The following is a 20,241-nucleotide window of genomic DNA, read 5'->3' on the forward strand; positions in this document are numbered from 1 at the left end:
TATTTGTCTTTTTAGTCTTCCGGCGACGAAACCAAGAATGAATGATTATGCAAAAGCAGCATGATGTTATGGCAGTATTTCAACATATTAGAGATCAAAATAAAATTATCCATTTGCCCCATTTTTCCTGTCTACCGGAGACTTGTCCCACCTGCTCTATCCAAACACCCCTGCTGATAGGAAACGCCTGTCCTAGCTGGTTCTCATAAACTGCTTCCTTGCTGCAAACAGTAAGGAATTTGGAGAGCAGCTGCAAAGAGTGTTTCCTGGTAGAAAGTAAACAAGAGCGGTACGGGCTGAGCTACGGAACTCACTCTCAAGGCTATGAGAAATTCATGCGTGGGAATAGCACACTTGTCTGGGAACACTGCCAGTATTTAGTACTTAAAAATAAAGATCTGAAAAATAAAGTAAAATAAAGCTCTGTGGTCTGTCAGGCCTGCAGTTTGTACTTTCTCTGTCTGTGTCTATTTTGTGCTGCAGTCCTGCATTCTGTGTGTGTGTGTGTGTGTTTGATTCCATGTTCATGCTCCCTGCTCAAGAAACCGTGGCATCAGATTATGAATAATAAGCTTCTTAAGGAGTGGTCATGAATATGAATTGTGGCCGGAAGTGGCTTGGCCACTTGGAAGTGACTGCCATAGTCCTCAATTCTAAATGTTGTCCACGTTGGTCTGGTGATACATTTCCAGTGACTTTTTGTTCCTTAACCAAAGTTCCTTTGTTAGGGGTCAACTCTAGGTTTCGACTGTCCTTTCTGTGCATGTTCAGGGCGCTAGATTTGGCTAAAACTGATACTCCCTTGCTGTGATGGAATGTTTTTTCCTAGAGCAAAGGGCTCAAAAGAAACAGGTTATAATGAGGGAGCAGAGCAGGAAAACAGATTAATTATAGACTATAGATCAAGTGTATGTTTTCACATCCTGGATCAGTATCTCCTGTACCATAGGGTTCATTCGGCAAGCTGTGGAATTTACAGGGTTACAAAGGGCTAAATGGGTTGGGTGGGTGGGTAGGTCTCAATTAGGTGTCTTGGTGACATAGTTGTTAAGTGTTTGGCTGCTAATGGAAAGTTTACTTATTGGAACCCAGCAGTGTTCCTAGGGAGAAAGATGTGGCAGCCTTATTCATAAATATTTAGAACCTTGGAAACCCTATGGGGCAGTTCTATTCTGTCCTGTAGGGTTGTTAGGTTTCTGGGGTTGGTTGACCTCGGTGCTTGTTTCTCAAAGCTGAAAGAATTCATGTAGCAGAAGCACTTTTGTAAATCCAAGTATTTTTCTTTTTCAAAACTTGGATCATACTCATTATTATATAAATCATATTATTGGGGGCTCATACAACTCTTATCACAATCCATCCATCCATCCATTGTGTCAAGCACATTTGTATTTGTACACTTGTTTTTTTGTCCATAATTATTACTATAATGATTTACAAAAAAATTTTCAGGCAACTGTGTTAAATAATTGTACATATTGGGGGGGGAGCATTTATAGGGGGTGTGGTTTGAGGCCCTGATCACAGGGTAGTGAGGACCTCATTTTTGGAGGCGGTGGGAGATGGTAATGCTCCCCACTCCAGGCTGGACTTCAGAGTAAGTGGTTTCTTTCAGCGACTGAAGACCCTTAACCCTTTCCCATTCAGGGTACTGGGGCAAAGGAGAGGGAGCAGCAAGTCAGTGACGTGCTTTGCAGGGGAGGAGCGTGACAAAGTGTGATTGCCTGCACCCTGGGCGTACCCTGCCCTGGGCCAGATGGAGCCTGGCACTTGGGCCTCCACCAGGGTACTCAGCCTGCAGAGCCCAAAGGGCAGAGTACAACAGAGTCAGGAATGGCTTAGGGAAGGCCCTCAAGGCTGCTGTCAGACTAGAAGAGGAGGAGGACAAATTGAGACGCGATGATGCACCTCCGGGGAGCTACCACCTACCTACTCTTCCACCCAACACCTCAAGGGAGTAACAGAGGTACCAGTCACCCAGCCCTTGGCATCCTGCCAGAGGAAATGGGCGCATGTAGGGACTGGTCTTGGATTGCAGAGGAGTTGCTGCCCAGGAAGGTCATAGCAAGGAAACAGGGCAGCCCATGGCGGGCTCCTCAATCCCTGTGCCCAGCTCAGCTACCCCGTCCAGGGCGCTAAATATTAACTGTGTGGGGGGGGGAAAGAGGGGATGGCGGCGGCGGCAAGGAGCATCACTGCACCACCTGCTGGGGGTTCAGGGCATGCAGGGGTCCCTAAGCCTAGTATGTGAGCCCAGACCAGAAAGGGTTAAAGGCACTGGCTCCCCTTTCCTCCCAGCCAGCCAACACCCTCCTGGGGCACTAGAAAGTCTTGCGATGAATGGCACGGGAGCTGTCCTCTTCATATTCCTTTTTGGATACCCACATCTTCTTAAAGGTGTCCAGCGAGGCCAAGATGGAGCCACCGATCCACGTAGAGTACAGCCGCTCCTGAGGAGCCGAGATCTTAATTTTGATGTCCTTTGGAGCTAGTTTTTTCACTTCACTTAGTAATCGGTCGCCGAAGCCTTTGAACAGCGTCGAGCCGCCCGAGAGCACCATATTGGCGAAGAGCGTGCGGCGCAGGTCCACGTCCGACTTGTGGATGGCGAAGGCCAGCACCTCGTGGAGCCCCTCACTCTCGTCCCGACCAGGTCTGGCTGGAACAGCAGCTCGGGGGCCCGGAACCGCGCCGGCCCCACGTCGAGCATGCTGCCGTCTGGCAAGGTGTACTGCACCTTCTCCGTCTCCAGGGCCTCGTCCTTCTGCGGGTTGATGGACAGGTAGCAGGCTCGCTCTTTGATGGTCCGGACGACCTCGAACTCGGCCGAGGTGTGGAAGTCCACACCCTCTTTGCGCAGCAGCAGCCGCAGGTACCGGGAGACGTCTCGGCCGGCAATGTCCACCCGCATGATGGAGTGCGGCATGGCGAAGCCCTCGTAGATGGGCACCGCGTGAGTGACCCCGTCCCCCGAGTCTAGAACCACTCCCGTCGTCCGTCCTGTGGCATACAGGCTGAGCACCGCCTGCATGGAGATGAACAGGGCCGGCACGTTGAAGGTCTCAAAGAACACCTCTGCCGCCTTCTCCCAGTTCTTACTCGGGTTCAGCGGAGCCTCCGTTAGAAGCACCGGGTGCTCCTCGGAGAAGGTCTGCAGCTGGTCCTTGGAGTAGACGTACTGCCAGATGCGCTCCATGTCGTTCCAGTCCCGCACCACGCCGTGCTCCATCGGGTAGCGGATGGCCAACAGCCCGCGGTGCTCCTCTGCTTTTGGTCCAATGAAGAGGTCCCCCTCCAGGGCTCCGGCCATCACCCGCATGTGCTTAGGGCGCCCAACATAGTTTGGGAAACAGTATTTTGGAATCTGGTCTCCTGCAAAGCCTGCCTTGATCACTCCGGAGCCCTTGTCGTTGTTCTCAAAACATTTGCTTTCTACTTGAGTCCTTGGTATCAGTCCAAGTGACTTTTATGAGGGAAAGGGGAGTTTCAGGTATTACAGTTTCAAAAAGTACACGCTTTAGCGTACAAGGTCACTTGCGGCGGGGGGTGGGTGGGGGGTGGGTGGGGGGGCGGTGTGTGTGGGAAAATTCTGGACTAAAAATGGCCATTTCAGGGAAGCACAATAAAACACAAGGAAGGAATACGGGATCAGGAGCACGGAACCTGGAGCCAAGAGCAGAAAATCGCAAGAGAGCCAAAAGAATGCTCCCCTGAGAGGGCCACAGGTGCTTAAGCCAGAGAGATTCCCACGCTCTCACTTGCAGAGCGCACCTGAAAGATAAGAAGAGAGCTACAGAGAAAAGAGTTCAATGCTTGCCCAAGGACTGCTTTTCTCTCCTCCTATCCCCATTAGCTGGGGAGGCAGGGTTGAGGATATTGACGGACCTTATTGGCTGAGTTTAGGCGCACCCGTGTGCTGTCAAGTCGCTGGTGCCTACTCTGGACCTCCCACCTAGGCGTAGGAGACTTGGGTCTGAGTATGCTCAGTTCTAGATTTTCCCATGTGTCTGGAGGGGGCCCGATTTCCTTCCAACCCCTTTATTTTAGCCTGGACAGCATATTTTCCTTTAGCTTAGTAGGCATTCTGTGGAATCACTCCCCTTGGTCCCTAATCCGGCTACCTTTCAGGGTCACTGTGAATCAGAATGTGTTTGGCGTTTTGTTTGGGAGATAAATTATGCAAAAGGCTTGATCCTGTGCCTTGTTCATAGGAGGTAGTTAATGTTCATTAAATGAATGTTATTAAACCATTATGTTGGAGTAATATTGTGTAACCGAGTGTATACGAAATCCAATTAAGGGCACACTAATTCACATGCCTTATGGATTACATGTATAGAAAACTTATGAGGCATTGTTGATATTAATGGGCCAGAAAAGCCATCTGGCACACTTGTCCAGCAATTAAAAAGGCGTCCTCATACATACTCACTTTGATTCTCACAATCATCCTGCGAAGGACGCACAGGAAGTATGATTAACTCGTTTTACAGGGAAGGAAATCAATCTTTGGTGGCAAGCAATGTTTGATCTAGGCGGGGCCAGGCCTCTGGTCCGGAATGCCTTCCCTGGCACCCTTGGGCAACCGTGATCGGCACGGAGGGTCTCAGTTTCCTTTTCCACCTGCATCGCCCGGGCCCACAAGGGCCCAGAAACACCAGCCGCCAGAGCGGGGCCGGGGCTTCGGGAGGGCCCAGCGAGCAGCCCGCGGCGGCGCCTCGCCGGTCACCGCAGGGTCGCGCTGGCTCCGCGACCATAGAGTCCGGAAGTGCGGCCAGAGCGGCTCCCGGGGGTGCCGCGCCGCTCGGGGTCCGCCTCGCGCCGGGGAGGGCCGCGCCCGGGAGGGCCGGCGGGATGGCTGCGACGCTGGCGCTGCGCGTGGTCGCGGGGCTGGGGGCCGCGGTGCTAGCGGCCGTACTCTTGCAGCACTACGGCCTGGCCGGCCAGCCCTCGCCGCAGCCTCCGTCCCGCCGCCCCCGGAGCCCGCACCCCGCGCCCGGCTCGGGACGCGACAACATCTTCTGGGGTCTGCAGGTGACGCGCTCGGGGCGGGGGCGGGGGCTGCGGGGGGACCCACGCCGGGCTGTTGCTGCTGGGCGCCCCCCGCCCGTGTTTGCGGCCCCGGCTCCGGGCTGGGGGGGCCGCAGGCAGGTGGCCGTTGGGGAGTCTGTCCGGTCCTCATAGTGCTTCCCCTTGACCCTTCCCCGGGCGCGGAGGGTGGGGAGGGAGGAACGAGGCGGCTGCTGCTTTTGCCTTCCTGCCTCTTCTCCTGCCTCGGGAAGAGGGGCTTGGCCACGCCTGCCGGTGCTGCTGCTTCTTGCTGACTCTGTTTAATACCTGCTCTCGGCAGATATCCGACATTCACTTGAGCAGGTTTCACGATCGAGGCAGAGCCGTAGACTTAGAGAAGTTCTGTACTGAAACTATTGACATCATCCAACCAGCCCTCGTCCTAGCAACAGGTAGGGAGGTTGGTGTGCTGTGGGCTGTTCTGTGGCTCCCAGGGTAGCATGCTAGCCAGCCGGGGCTGCACGTTTCTCTTCGGGCACAGCCGGCTCCAGGTGAGCGCCGGGAGGTAGAGGAGTTGGCTCTAATGCCCTCGGCTTATGCATAACCCAGTCCAGCGATTGCAAAAATGAGTGACCATCATAGAAGCCAGGTTCGCCCGGGGTTCTCTTGTTGGTGGGCTGCCCGTTATAGTTGCATCTGATTTTTGTGGTGGTGGTCGCTGAAGTTGTTCAGGATTTGAGAAAGCATGGGGGTGGGGGTGGGGACGGGACGGCCTTTAACCACGAATCAAAAGTTCTCACGTTTTGCTAACGTTTCCAGTTTCTTTCCATTAGTGGCTAGTGTAATATCGTCAGAATTTTTTTTGGCTGCAAGTGATTCAGCGCTGTTTTCTTCATCCTTCTGTGGCTTGGACTCCTTAGATTCTTCAAACCATTAACCATTTGCCCCATTTTTCCTGTCTACCGGAGACTCTTGTCCCACCTGCTCTATCCAAACACCCCTGCTGATAGGAAGGACCATCAGTCCTCATTCCATGAGCGAGCTCCAAATCCAAATGTTCTGTCTTGTTTTCTAGAAACGTCAGTGTATGTTATTTCATTGTCCAGACTACATCTTCCAGATTGCTTCATGCTGATAATACTGATACTTGATCAGATCACATTCTTGATGTGGGATTTAGGAAATGTGATTACCATAGACACAGTTGTCCAAAATGATGGAATTTCTTAGAAAAGATTTCCATTTTATCACAGTGCCATGATGCATGTTGTATTGCTACGTTTAAAGAGAATATTTTGACATCCTACATCTAGTATCACGGAAGGTTGAATTAAGAGCTTACTAACTTAAAGCAAACCAATCAAGACTTGCTTAGAAAAAATCTTGTTCTTTTATAACAGCTTGTTTTAGACAAATATGGACAAGCCAGGGGTAGTGCTTATGCTTGTTGTCCCCCCCCCCACACCCAGAGTTTATTTTACATGTTTAAAATTTTATGTAAATCGACAGGAGACCTGACAGATGCCAAAACCAAGGACAAGCTGGGATCCAGGCAACATGAAGTAGAGTGGCAAACTTATCAGGGTATTCTAAAGAAGACAAGGGTCTTACAAAAAACCAAGTGGCTGGATATCAAAGGAAATCATGGTATGAATCAAAACCTGGACTTTGGAAACTTAGATTCTCCAATTTAGATGGGACTTCAAAGTGGGGTTCTCTGACATACTGAAGGCCACAACTCCAAGAAGCAGCTGGAACATAACTTCAGATGCCACTGTCAGCCTTTGAGATGAGAGTGTGGTCCTTGCTTCAGTCTATTAAAGTAAATCTTCCATCATGCTGCAGGGAATAGCTGGTGACAAAATGATAAATATAGGAAAGATCAACAACAGGCAAATGTATATAGACCTAAAGTTTTTAGTGGCTCCCAGGAGCGGGTAGGAGGGAGTGGGAGAAGGGACTCAGTGCTTAGGAGACACTGATCTGCTAACCCACCTGCTGCCATGGAGCCAATTTCAACTAAGAGTGACCCTTTTTAGGGTTCCCCAGGCTGTAAATCTTTGCGGGAGCTAACTTCATTTTTCTCCGCGAGTGGCTGGTGGGTTCAAGTTACCCACTTTGTGGTTTGCATTCCAATGCTCACCCAATACTGCCACCAGGGCTCCTGAGCCTCTGCTCAAGGTGATGAGAAAAGCTGGAAGTGCATAATGGTGAGGGCTGCCCAGAACGAGGAACACAATGCCACTGAATTGCACATGTTAAAAAAACCCAGACTCATCGCTATTGAGTCCATGCTGACTCATAGTGAGCCCTGTGGGTTTCTGAGACTGTAACTGTTTACGGGAGTAAAAATCCCAGTCTCTCACAGGGCTGCTGGTGGTTCTGAACTGCCAATCACGTGGATCACAACCCAACATGTAACCACTACGCCCCATCAAGGCTCCAAATTGCACATTAAAGATGTTGAAATGGCAAATGTATTGTTACATAAAATTTATGTGGATAAAAAACAAAGCAAAGAAAACCATGCAGGTGGATGTTTAAAATAGCTGTACATTTTGCTGTGGGAGAGAATCCAACCCCCAAAGTCTATGGCATGATTCCATTGATCACAACTTTCTGGAAAAGGCAAAACTGTAGGCAGAGAATAGACCGGTGGTTTTCAAGAGTGGGGGTGGGAGGAGAAGTTGATTACAGGGAAGCACCATGATGGAATTTTGGGGAGTGATAAAATGATTTTGACTCTTCATTGTACTGGTACATACGTAACTCTTTGCCAAAACTACAGAATTGTATAGCACAGAATTGTATTGCTCTTTGTAAATTTTAAAAGTGATCAGAACTGCCAAAAATCTAATATGTGTGTACAGAGAAAAGGATAATTTTACAAATTTTTTTGGAGATTGTCTTTGTTGTTTTAGTGAGGAAAGAACTCTTCTAAAAAAAACCCCAAGGGCAAGATATGACAAAATAACGAGGTATAAATTACCAAGGGCACATGAGGGAGGGGGGAAAGGGGAGGGAGGGGAAAAAAAAAAAAGAGGACCTGATGCAAGGGGCTTAAGTGGAGAGCAAATGCTTTGAGAATGATTGGGGCAGGGAATGTATGGATGTGCTTTATACAATTGATGTATGTATATGTATGGATGGTGATAAGAGTTTTATGGGTCCCTAATAAAATGTAAAAAAAGAAAAGAGGAGAAAAAAATTATTAGGGCAGGGACTGTACAGATGTGCTTTATACAATTGATGTATGTATATGTATGAACTGTGATAAGAATTGTATGAGCCCCTAATAAATTGTTAAAATTAAAAAAAAAAACCCAAAAAAACTCTCTTAGTCCCGATAGTAGATTTGATTTATAAAAGTTGACTTTTCATTAGTTAGTAAAATGATCTGGTTATTCATTACTGAGGACTGTTTTTTATTTCATTTTTTAAGCAACCATTTGTAAATGATAATTCTATCTGGTGAAATACGCAGCTTGTTTAGAAAATAATTTCTTTGTAAACGGTTGTAAGCAGCTAAGAAAGTTAAAAATAGAATATCCGGCCGACAATTTCCTTTGGTACATTTACATTTCCTTTTTTTCTTGGTCCTAATTAGTAGTAGAGGTCAAATTCTTTTGCAACAAATATGTGTATATTAAAAGAAACTTGCAAGCCAAGATATAGACTTTTTTATTTCAAATAATATCAAGAAAACCAGTGGTCAAATATTTTGGATAGTCTCTTGGCATTCTTAGTAATAAGTAATTGACTTATTTAGGCATAAATTATTATGATATGTGTTTATATATTAAGAAAGGAGAGTTAACTAAGATCGAACTACAACCCAGAGTTATTCTGTTATTTAGCAAGAGGACTTCATATGTGTTAATATTTCTTTTGGCCTGAATTTCATTTAAAATTTATTCTTGAAGGTTATTGAAAATGCAGTAGGTTTTTGGCAATCAAAGGTGATAACCAAGTTTAGCTATTGAATCTAGACAGTCAAGCTCTGACATTATTATATTGCTAGACAAGTGCCTATCATGTCCTTAACCTCACCACTTCCCATCATTTAACTTCTTTTCCACAGAATCTTTCAAAGAGCTAGGAAGACATGGGCTTTGTCCCTATTATCTAAACAACATGCTGTTTAGAAGCACTTGACCTTGCTGGCTTCTAGAATTCCAGAATTACATGATTAAAACAAGACTAAAAACAACAGTCCAATCTTACATTTTCAAGTTGATTTATTTCCAAACAGTACATAATTCAAAGTACCCATTTCTCTCCAGGGTATGAAGTTTCTTAAATACGTTTACAAATAACTTGAATTCTGCATTTTCAAAATAATTAATTTAATTGATTGGTATTCTATCATTTAAGGTTTTATAGAAAGAGCTGTCCCCTCCCCCCCCTTACTGTGTAGTCACATGTTTGCCTTTCTGTTTTAATACAGATGCATTCAACATTCCGAGTCTGGAGAGTGTCAAGAATTACTACAGGTACTGTTGTCGACAAAGCCTACAACTGGGTAGAGTCTGTGTTACAGGGAGGGAGCAGTCAGTTCAGTGAGCGAGTGAGAACATTTTTAACATACAACCTCTATAAAATACCTTTCATAATTTAGAAGGAGGCTTCCTGTTTTGTATGTGTAACCAGATTCTGTTTTTTTTTTTTTGTTTATTTGAACTTTCACTTTCTATTTGAGCTTTTTCTTTCCACGAATTCTTCTTATTCAAAATCGTGTGATGCGTTTTATTGACCAATGGCACTTTTAGTATTCCACACAGACTCTTTCCTCGTTCTCTTAGATCAGAGTTTAACACGCTGTACCGGGGTCAGTGGATTTTAGGAAAGCGAGGTGCTGGCCACCTCTGGTAAAACCATCCATGCCAGCAAGCCTGACACCTATGGACATTTTCTGTGTTTGTCATGGATGCGAAAAAGGGTAGGGAACTCTGGGCTGGTAGATTATCCATTTGACATTCAACAGTTTCAATGCATATTGTTTCATGTAATTTATTGCAATCCCCTCGATTTACCACTGCTTATCCACGGTCCCTCCATTTGTTTCCTGCTTTTATTGCTCCTCCTTCCCTTGCCCTCCCGAACGTTGTCCTTAGGCAGATGCTGCCCCTTTGATCTCAAATGGCTGATTACTCTAAGGAGTGAGTCGCTCATTTGTATTATTTATCCCCTTATAGACTTGTCTGTTTGACTAAAATTTGGAGCCGTAAGCGGGAGGTCAATTCTAGACCGGACAGTGACTAAGGACCATAGTCTTGGGGTGTGTGGGTGTGTCCTCTACTCTCTATCCAACCAGTAAGCTTGGTCTTTTTTATTACTTGGGGTTTTGTTCCACATTTTTCTCCTATTCTATCTAGAATCTTTATGTGATCCATTGGCTTGATTTCTTTTTGAGTGTTACTTTGAATGTCTATGATAATCTATTTACTTTGATATCAATATATTTGACTGTTGTGGCTTAAATCAAGGAACTTTGGTGGCACAGCAATGAAGCAGGTGCCTGCAAATGAATCTACCGTTTGCTCTGTGACAAAAGATGTGGCCTTCTGCATCCGTAAAGATGACCGCTTTAGAGACCATATGGGTGCATTTGTACTTGGCCCTGTACGATCTCCGAGAGTTGGAATTTGACTCAGTGGCAACGGGTTTGGTCTGGGGTTGCTTAAATATGGTTTCCTCATGGTACATAGAGTTTCTGAAAAAAAAATGTCCTATTGATAAAACATCATATAACTCCTATAGATCAATAATTTTTTTTCTAAAAAATTAGGTCAAATCTAATGTGCTATTAGGGTAAGCATTGGAATTCATTTAGTCTTTTTCAAAACATAATATTTTATTGTGTCTAAGGTGAAAAACCTATACAGTAAATTACCATAGGTTCCTATCGACCAATTTCTTAAAAAAAATAATTTTATGGAGGACTCTTACAGCTCTTATCACAATCCATACACACATCCATGTGTGAAGCATACCCCATTGACCAATTTCTGTACAGACTCTTCAGTGAGATTGTTTACATTTTCCACAAGGCGCCAGTCATCATTCTCATTGTTCCGTTCTGGTTGTAACATTGCTAACACTCTAGTTTCCCCGTCCCCTTACCTTCTTGTCATTGCTTTAAGAGTCATTTTTGACTATTTGGTCGCTATTAGATGATTTTTAAAAGAGCTCATTCCTTGTGGGCGATATGCTTAATTTTATGCGCCAGTGCATTGCTTCACTACAAGGTGGCCTCCAGGGGTAGTTCTTTTGGAAGGTTCAAAGTGCATTTTAGGATGAGTCTCAGGGAATACGTTAGTCTCTACCGCTCTGGACTTCGTACAAGCTCTGACTTCTGTCCCACGTTTGCCTTTCGTTCATTCTGTCTTTTGATGATTGTACTAAACTTCACTGCCTTTTTTTTTTCTTTTAGAAAATATTCTGCTGTGCGCAAGGATGGCTCTTTCCATTATGTCCACCGGACTCCCTTTGGCAACTATTCTTTCATCTCTGTGGACGCCACTCTCAGTCCAGGACCGAAAAGGCCCTATAATTTCTTTGGAATTTTAAATGAGGTAGAGTAAAGATCTTATCTCCATAGGATTGCAACTTTCCAAAAATGATCTTAGGTAAACAAATTCTTCTCTAGGAATACTTGAATTTTTTACTGTGGTTGTTAACGGTATGGCTAAAAGGTATTGGCCACTTGAACACTGTTTTCTTGCCATTCCTGTCTTGCCTTGAAATAAAAACTCACATTAAAAAATTCTTTATTGAAATGTACTAAGGGTGGGAAGCACTTTGCAAGGTGCAGGGCATACAGCTTTATGTACTACACTGTGTATTCCCAAATTGCCATTTCTAACGGGAAGGGCAACAACTCAAGTAGGTAAGTTTCTTTTAAAGTAGTTTTGGCAAGGATAAGTGAACATTGTTGGTGGATTAAAACTATCTGCTGAGTCATATCTGAGAATCTTTCATTGCTTCTTGGTCCCATAAATGCCAAATCATTAAATAGTTAATGAGCAGGTGCCTACATACGAGACATGTGTGCCCAAAGGTGATGGAAGCAAGGCCTTTAAGATAATTTAAACTAGTGATGGGACATAAGACCTGTACTGACAGAAATAACCAAAATAAAAGGCAGAATTTGCTAATTGCTTAAAGAAGTACAGAATGACATGAAGGCCCAAAGACATCTGAAAAGCTATTGTCATGTGCATTGTGTTTTAGTAATTTTATTTAGTGAAGGTATATTTTATTTCATTCCTACCAAGTATCTTTAAATAGAATTGGTTTATTTTAAATTCTCTGTAGAATATTTTTGCTTAAAATTTTTTTTAAAGAAAATAGTGTTTTTAAGGTATAATTCAAAGATCATTTGCATGGAAATAATGAGTCTCATAAAATGCAAATTCTCAGTCTCCACCACAGACTTAACAAATTAGAAACATTAAGGATAAGGCCCAGACACTTACAGATTTATGTTTTACAGAGAATACATATTTACTTATGTGAAAATTATCTTTTGAAGACAACTTTATGAGGTATGATTTGCATATAATAAAATGCACACATTATCTGGGTATAGATTGAAGAAACATTGACCATTTCTTTTTTTTAAATCATTTTATTAGGGGCTCATACAACTCTTATCACAACCCATACATACATCAATTGTGTAGAGCACATTTGTACATTCATTGCCCTCATCATTCTCAAAACCTTGACCATTTATATCACCAGAAAAGTTCCCTTATGCCACTTTGCCGTCTTCACCCTCAGTCCCGGGGAACCACTGGCTTTTCTTTCATTATAAATGAGTTTTTCCTGTTCCCGGATTTTACACAAATAAAATCATCTGGTATATATGCTTATGTCTAGCTTTTAAGAACTCTTTTGCTCAGTATAACAATGTTTCTGAGAATGTTAGATGGTGGTATCAGACCTTGTCTAAATTCAGGAGGAAGAGAAAGGATCATGATTAGTGCAGGCTGGTCCCCACGAGGTGGATGAGCCATACTCCCACTCTCTAACCATTTTACTAGTTCTGGCACCAACTCCTCTCCCCATGGCACTCTGCTTCTCTGCTGGGTCCGACAATTCCTTGCAATGGCCACACAACATTTACGGACGATCTTCATCGTTAGGGTGTTTATTAGAGAAGTAACAGGCGACATTTTGGGATCAGGATCAACTGGGAGGTTGCTCTCTTGCTCTGTGCGTTGCTGAGCCCACTGCAGCTACTGATCAGTCCTGGGCTGCTGCCATCTTGTGTTCCCTTCAGTGTTACAGTTCTGTCTCCTGGGTGAGGAAGGTTCTCAGCTCTGGGACCCCAGGTCCGAAGGTGGAGCTCCTCTTGCAGCACTTCTTGGTGGTAGTGAGGTTGTCCTCAATCTCTGTAGGACTGGCTGTGTTAAGTTTAGTGGGATTCACAACTGACCCTTTAGCAAAGGCACCTCACTTGCATGGTCGCTGCCCAGTCGCTGCAGAAGTTTTACACACCTCATCAGCCTCGGCCAGTGCTTCTCAACCTTGCTGATGCCGCGACCCTTTAATACAGTGCTTCCTGTTGTCGGGACCCCCTCAACCATAGAACTGTTTTTGTTACTACTTCATAACTATAGTTTTACTACTGTTACGAATTGGGAGACCCCTGTGAAAGGGTCATTCGACCACCAAAGGGATCGTGACCCACAGGTTGAGAACCGCTGTCCTGGGCAATCATTTTGTGGGAGTTAAGAGACCAGGGCTAAAAAGATTTTACAAAAGCAATTCATTGTACCAGAGGGATTTATCCATAACATGTATGTCAGTATTTCTTTCCCTTTTATTGCTAAGTGACATTTTATTTTATGGATGTGCAGCAATTTTCTGATGGTATCCAGTTTTTGAATCTTATGAGAAGAGCTACTATGACTCTCAGGTACAAATATTTCTGTGGACACGAGGGCATTTTGTTGTAGAAGTTTAGTTTCAGTATCCTTATTACTAATTGCAAGATTAGCAGTAACTTTACTTCTCACTTTCCTTCTTTCTCAAATGGGGAATAGTACCTGCCCTACTTACTGAAGAGAGCTCTTATTAGAATTTAATAACTTCTAACTCAAACTCACGGTTACCAAGTCCATCCGATTCACAGAGACCCTTACAGGACCGCGTAGAACTGCTCATGTGGGATTCAGAGGTTGTAGATCTTTATGCAAGAAGAAAGCCTCCTCTTTCACAGCCTGCAGGGGGACTGCTTAGTTTGAACTGTTCACTGTAGCTACAGCCCACTATGCCACAGGGTTCCTGAGAAAACCAAACTCACTGAGTTGATTCTGATTCATAGTGTATGAAAAACGTTGGGAATTTAGAGAGATCTATGCAAGCCATTGTAAAGTGGAACTGAGGAACAGGGAGGAAGACAGGCATAACTGACAGGACAAGGGAGAGCAGAAACAGAAATAGCTTTATTAGGGGGGTGGAGGGAGCTCCCGGACTGGACTGGACCAGAGGTTCCTTGACCTAGGCCAATAGGTCAGGAAAGTCGTGCTCAGAAGCTGGGGTGTGGGTTTTTAAAGGGGTGGTGAGGGATGTATGGCAATTGTGGTAATTAGCATATGGGGTCTGGAAACTTCCGACTCCTCACGGCTTTCTTTGAACCCAGACATCTGGTGTCACTGGTTATCTCATCTGGCACATCTGCTGCTGACCTTTGGAATGTGCAGGGCCCAGAACTGCTTCAGAGTAGTCCAAACGGGGGCTGCCTAAGTCAGACCTGGCCTAAACAGCCATTAGCAGGATTGAAGCCCTAGACCTAATAAAACTATTATAATACTTCAGGGAAATTGTTTAATCTCTTGCTCACTCTTAAAATTAGGTTTTAGCCTGAGTCCTTCTTCCTCTTTTCTCCCATGTCAGAAACGAATGGACGAGCTTTCGTTACTGGCCACGGAGAGTCGTCGGAGCAACCACACGATTTGGTTTGGACATTTTACAACATCTACTATCCTTTCTGCGTCACCAGGAATCCGATCAGTAATGAGGTAAGACAAGTTGCTGAAATTAAAATGAAAAAAGAAAGTTGATTTTGTTTTGTTGATGTTACTCTACATACCTTGCCTTCCTGAAGAGGCAATTTTAATTATTCAGTCATCACAAGTTACCTTGTCTCATGTCTTCCCTTTACTTTTCTTTTCTTTTTTTTTTCCATTTGCTTTTCATTGGTTAGTTCAGCTACTGCTTATTTGTGTGGGCACCTCCACACCCTGGGCGGGCTGATGCCTGTGTTACACACTCGAAACTTCCAAGGCACTTTGGAACTGGAGGTGGGAGACTGGAAAGACAATAGAAGGTAAGGAAACGGCTCCACCAGCAAAACTCGTATGTGCAAGGTTTGCTAAAACAACGAGAGAGTCTTCTTAGTGACCGCATGGTTTCAGTCTCGGAAAAACTCGTGGGCGTTTTTTGTGGGTTTTTAAACAGAAATGGTTTTTTAAATATCCTTTGTCTTGAATAAAAACCTTGCTGTGGCAGTGATGTTTGCCATATGTTCATTGGAATTTGAAGATGCATCCAGTAGGAAATAGTTCTCAAAGCTACAATACGCAGCAATTAGGAGGAGCTCATTAAAAGTGGAAATTTCCAGGCCCTGCCTCTACAGATTTCAATTTTGTTGGTCTGGGTTAAGGTCCAACCTATTTACAAGCCCATCAGATGGTCAGTGGACCACACTTTGAAAAACCTTAGAACTAGAAATGTCATTTCCTCCCTAATTTTATACCTACCATTCTAATTATTACTATGTTAATGATTTGATTTCTTCAAATAGATGATAGGTGACTTTATTAAGGTTAATGCTTTTCTAATATAGAATACTTTAAGATCATAAACTATAGTTGATGAAATATTTTATATATATATGATGAAGTTGAGTCTGTTCTGACTCATAGCAACCCTACAGGACAGAGTAGACTTTAATCTTCACAAGAGCAGATTGCCACGTCTTAGTTTCAATTATTGACCTTTGGTTCGCAGCGGAGCACTTTAACCACTGCACCATCAGGACATCTCTCTCTCTCTCTCTCTCTCTTTCTACATATCTCCATTAGCAATTGTAGACTTAACTGTTGCATCACCAGGAATGTATGTACATATGTGTGTGTACACACACATACACAGTTAACGATATAATTTTAGAAGAACTATTTAAGTGAAATGTTTTATATTAGTATAGAGAAGCATATATAGATAATAGCTACACATTTCATTTAACTATCATCAATTGATGTTTAATTTATTCAAACTTTAAACTCTGAAGATGTAAGGCATTCAATAAATATTTTCTATTTTCAACTGCTTTCATGAATTAAAAGGCAGCTTTACATCTTGGAATGCAGGGCCTTGCTTTCTGCTACCTTTTCTAGAAAATACATAAGACCTTCCTTGAAACTTGCACTTAGCTTCCAAGCTGTGATTCCTTTGAAGTGAGACCTGTCTCCCAGGACTGAGGATGGATGTTGCCTAGGCTCCGATTGCCTTTTGCCAGATGCCTTTCTTTCTTCTGTTTAGCTTCTACGACGGACCCGTAACTGCTAGAATTAAAGCTGACCCTACCTTTCTTTCTTAACCCTTGACTAGCTTCTTGACTTTTTATAAACGAAAGTTTCCTATTAAGTGATAGTAATGATACAATCATGTCTCTTCTTTCTTTTCCCACCTGCTCTCCTGTGTCCCAACCCCGGCATTTGATCTGGAGTTTTACTGAAGTGCTAAGCACCTAAGCTTGACTTGCTCATAAAAACATGTAAATTATATTAATTAGAATGAGACAGACATCTCCCCCTCTTTTGACTGTGGTAAATATACAGGCAAAAACATTTACTGTTTGACAGTCTTCACATGTACAAGTCAGTGACACTAATTACTGTGTTTATGTTTAAACATTGCGATTAACTATTCCTGAATTTTTCTATCACTTTAATCAGAATCTCAGTGATCCGTCCCACTCCCCAGCTCTGCTAAGAAAAATACACTTTAAAAAAACAACAAACAACAAAAACCAGTTCGTAGATCACTAATATTAGGGTAGGTTTTGTTATGGTGCAAATCCAAAAATTAAATCCAAAATTAAATCAAATTAAATCCAAAAATGTCAATGACTTACCACAATAAAAGTGTATTTTTCATTCACATAAAATCCAGTGTGCGTCAAGGTGTCAAGTGTGCGTCTTCCATGGGTGACTCAGGGATTCAGGCTTTTTCTATCTGAGTACCTTGTTCCAGAGCAGGGAGGAGAGCATAGAAAACTCATACCCACTCTTTAGACCACTCCGTAGTGTGACCCATGTCACTTCTGTTCACAGCCCCTTGGCCAGAACTAATTACATGGCCCCAACCTAATACAAGGGAGACTGGGAAGTGCAGGAGAGCACGTGGACTATTTGGTGAGCACTATTGTTTCTGCCACAGTTGATCATTGTTTTTCATCATCCTAAAAGTCAGAAAATCTAAAACGTAGTTTACTCTGGGTGAACACTTTAAACCTTTTATCATACATTTCTAAAATCAAAATAACTTATGTTAATTTTTGTGAAATAGAAGTAAAGGAAAAAAAAAGTAAAAGTTTAAAGGAAGGATGCAAAGTTTGTCGTTGTGTTCATATCGATCATTTTAGTATTTTATATATTACTGTTGATGGGATGAAGAATGTCAGGTGTAAGGATTATGATGAATGTCTTAGGTTCCAAATAGTGTTAAAGTATTAATATAACTGTACTAATTCAGTAAGCATTTTTTTAAAATTAAAGAGTATTTTCTGTGGGGTACCAGCCCCCACAATCGAATGGATCTAAGGGACAGGTGTTTAATTGAAGGGCAAAATTAAAGAGACATCAGACAAGATTAGGCATGCAAGGGCTTATCTCCAGGGCCACCATGACATCAGGAGCCAGGTCCATGCAATAAGAAAGAATATATTTCCAACCTTCGGGGTGAGGGATGGAGGGCATGCAACCCCCCCTAATTATAGGTAGCTACATTGGTAGGAAAGTGGGCTGTACCCTAACCTTAAAGGTCCCTGAGTACATAGGAGGAGTAAACCTAACACCAGTACCCAGAGCAGGTAAGTGGGAGTGGCTGACTTCAGAGCTTAGAGAGCAAAAGCACTTGTCCGCTCCTATAGTTACAGCTGCCAGCTAGATGGCAATCAGCCATGCTATTGTAAGGGGTAATCGAAAGGTAGCACTATTATGGGAAGATTTAGTGGGGAACAACATTAATTATGAGAATGTGATTGGGACTCATCTCCAACTCACAAGGGTGAAAACCTCCCTCTACCCCAGAAACCCGGCCTTCCAGGCGTCAATAGATGAGAGGAAAGGATTCATCCATATACAGTCTCTTCCCGTCTGTTTCCCATAATTTTCTATGTACCAGGTGTTGTTCTAGGGTAGAGTTTGATTTATTGCCCCAATTTGATCCCTGTAGATGTGATGTGATAAGCATGAAGGATAAATTGATCTGGATAAGAAAAGACAGAAACATTATTATTAGTTCAGCATTCAAATTCACGATGAAGAAAAGCACCACTTTTGTACGTTTGCATGTTTTGTATGTTACTTCATAATCTCTTATAATACAATATGACATTACAAAATTGTTGTCTTCTGGTCTCCAGGTACCGGATCTTTGCTTTTGATCATGACCTCTTTAGCTTTGCAGATTTGACCTTTGGAAAATGGCCTGTGGTTCTTATCACCAACCCTAAGTCCCTCCTCTATAGTCATGCTAAACATGAGCCCCTAGAAAGACTCCTTCACTCCACACATATCAGGTATGTAATAACTTTTCAGAATTTACTTTTGGTTTGATACTGATGGAGAATATTGCACCATGTAAAAGTTAAGAGCAGACCCATTCCAGTTTTCTCAACATCTTCAATATTATATAAATTGCTCACTGTTTTGTTCCCAGTTAAAATTTATATAAAAATTTAAACTGATGATATATAAAAATTTATTTAGAAGCTCAATTCCTTACTGTTAATTTGGTGTGTTTTAGTTGCATGTTTTTTAAAGAATGAATATATAAAACTACATGTATTCTGCTTTTAAAAAATCACATTATATATCAGAAAAATACACTGGTACAGATAGGAATTGGAAACAAGGGAATCCAGGGCGAATGATCCCTTTAGGACCAGTGGTGAGAGTGGTGATACTGGGAGTGTAGAGGGAGAGCAGGTAGTAATTTATAAATTATCAAGGGTTCATAGGGAGAGGGAAGAGGGGAAGAAGGGGGAAAATGAGCTGATACTAGGGGCTTAAGTGGAGAGCAAATGTTTTGAGAATGATGAGGGCAATGAATGTACAAATGTGTTTTACACAATTGATGTATGTATGGATTGTGATAAGAGTTGTATGAGCCCCTAGTAAAACAATTTTAAAAAAAAGAAGACAAGAGGATACAACCTCTTGCTAGAGTAATGGCACTCATTTTTAATTATTCTTTTATTTGGAAGAGCATTACAACCATTGGAAAATAGAGTGAATTATAGAGAGAGGAAATTTAATCCAACATACTTTAACAATAGATTGTTTTTAATCATTTGATTGGTGGCTCATACAACTCCTATCATACTCCATCCATACATCAATTGTGTAAAGCACATTTGTACATTCGTTACCCACATCATTCTGAAAACATTTGCTCTCCACGTAAACCTCTGGCATTAGCTCCTCATTTCCCGCCCCCCTTTCCTTCTCGCTCCCCTTCTGTCATGAACCCTGGATAATTTATAAATTATTATTTTGTCATAATTACACTGTCTGACATCCCTTCACACACTTTTCTGTTGGCTGTCCCCCAGGGAGGAGGTTATATGTAGATTCTTGCAATCGGTTGCCCCTTTCCACACCACGCTCCCTCCACCCTCCCGATATCAACACTCATCCATCTTGGATTTCCTGTGCTTCCAGTTCCTATCTGTACCAGTGTACATCCTCTGGTCTAGCTAGACTTGCAAGGTAGAATTCGGATCATGATAGTGGGGGTGGGGGTGGGGGAAGCATTTTGGAACTAGAGGAAAGTTGTATGTTTCATCACTGTTACCCTGCACCCTGACTGGCTCGTCAACTCCCCATGACCCTCCCATAAAGGGATGTCCAGTTGCCTATAAATGGGCTTTTGTCCCCACTCTGCACTCCTCCTCATTCACATATTATTTATGTTTGATGATGCCTAATA

The 20,241-nt window shown here is 43.2% G+C and overlaps 1 protein-coding gene and 1 pseudogene across 3 annotated transcripts in view; one reads left to right on the forward strand and one right to left on the reverse strand.

The window, feature by feature from the left end:
* Positions 1-2,153: 2,153 nt before the first annotated feature.
* Positions 2,154-4,450, reverse strand: LOC142426736 (beta-centractin pseudogene; annotated as a pseudogene).
* Positions 4,451-4,751: 301 nt separating this feature from the next.
* TMEM62 (transmembrane protein 62) overlaps positions 4,752-20,241 on the forward strand; it is a 45,323-nt gene continuing 29,833 nt past the window's right edge. Inside the window, exons 1-8 of one of the 3 annotated variants that reach the window (XM_075531813.1) lie at positions 4,798-5,034; positions 5,351-5,462; positions 6,520-6,657; positions 9,458-9,503; positions 11,444-11,585; positions 14,917-15,041; positions 15,227-15,349; positions 18,674-18,829. In XM_075531813.1, the coding sequence (XP_075387928.1) occupies positions 4,855-5,034; positions 5,351-5,462; positions 6,520-6,657; positions 9,458-9,503; positions 11,444-11,585; positions 14,917-15,041; positions 15,227-15,349; positions 18,674-18,829 (1,022 nt within the window). In that variant the 5' untranslated portion in view covers positions 4,798-4,854. Of the gene's footprint in view, positions 5,035-5,350; positions 5,463-6,519; positions 6,658-9,457; positions 9,504-11,443; positions 11,586-14,916; positions 15,042-15,226; positions 15,350-18,673; positions 18,830-20,241 lie in introns of all 3 variants that reach the window. The other 2 variants (XM_075531811.1, XM_075531814.1) reach the window with 2 other exon arrangements.

The sequence above is a fragment of the Tenrec ecaudatus genome, chromosome 14 (genome assembly GCF_050624435.1).
Source record: "Tenrec ecaudatus isolate mTenEca1 chromosome 14, mTenEca1.hap1, whole genome shotgun sequence".
NCBI classification, from domain to species: Eukaryota; Metazoa; Chordata; class Mammalia; order Afrosoricida; family Tenrecidae; genus Tenrec; species Tenrec ecaudatus.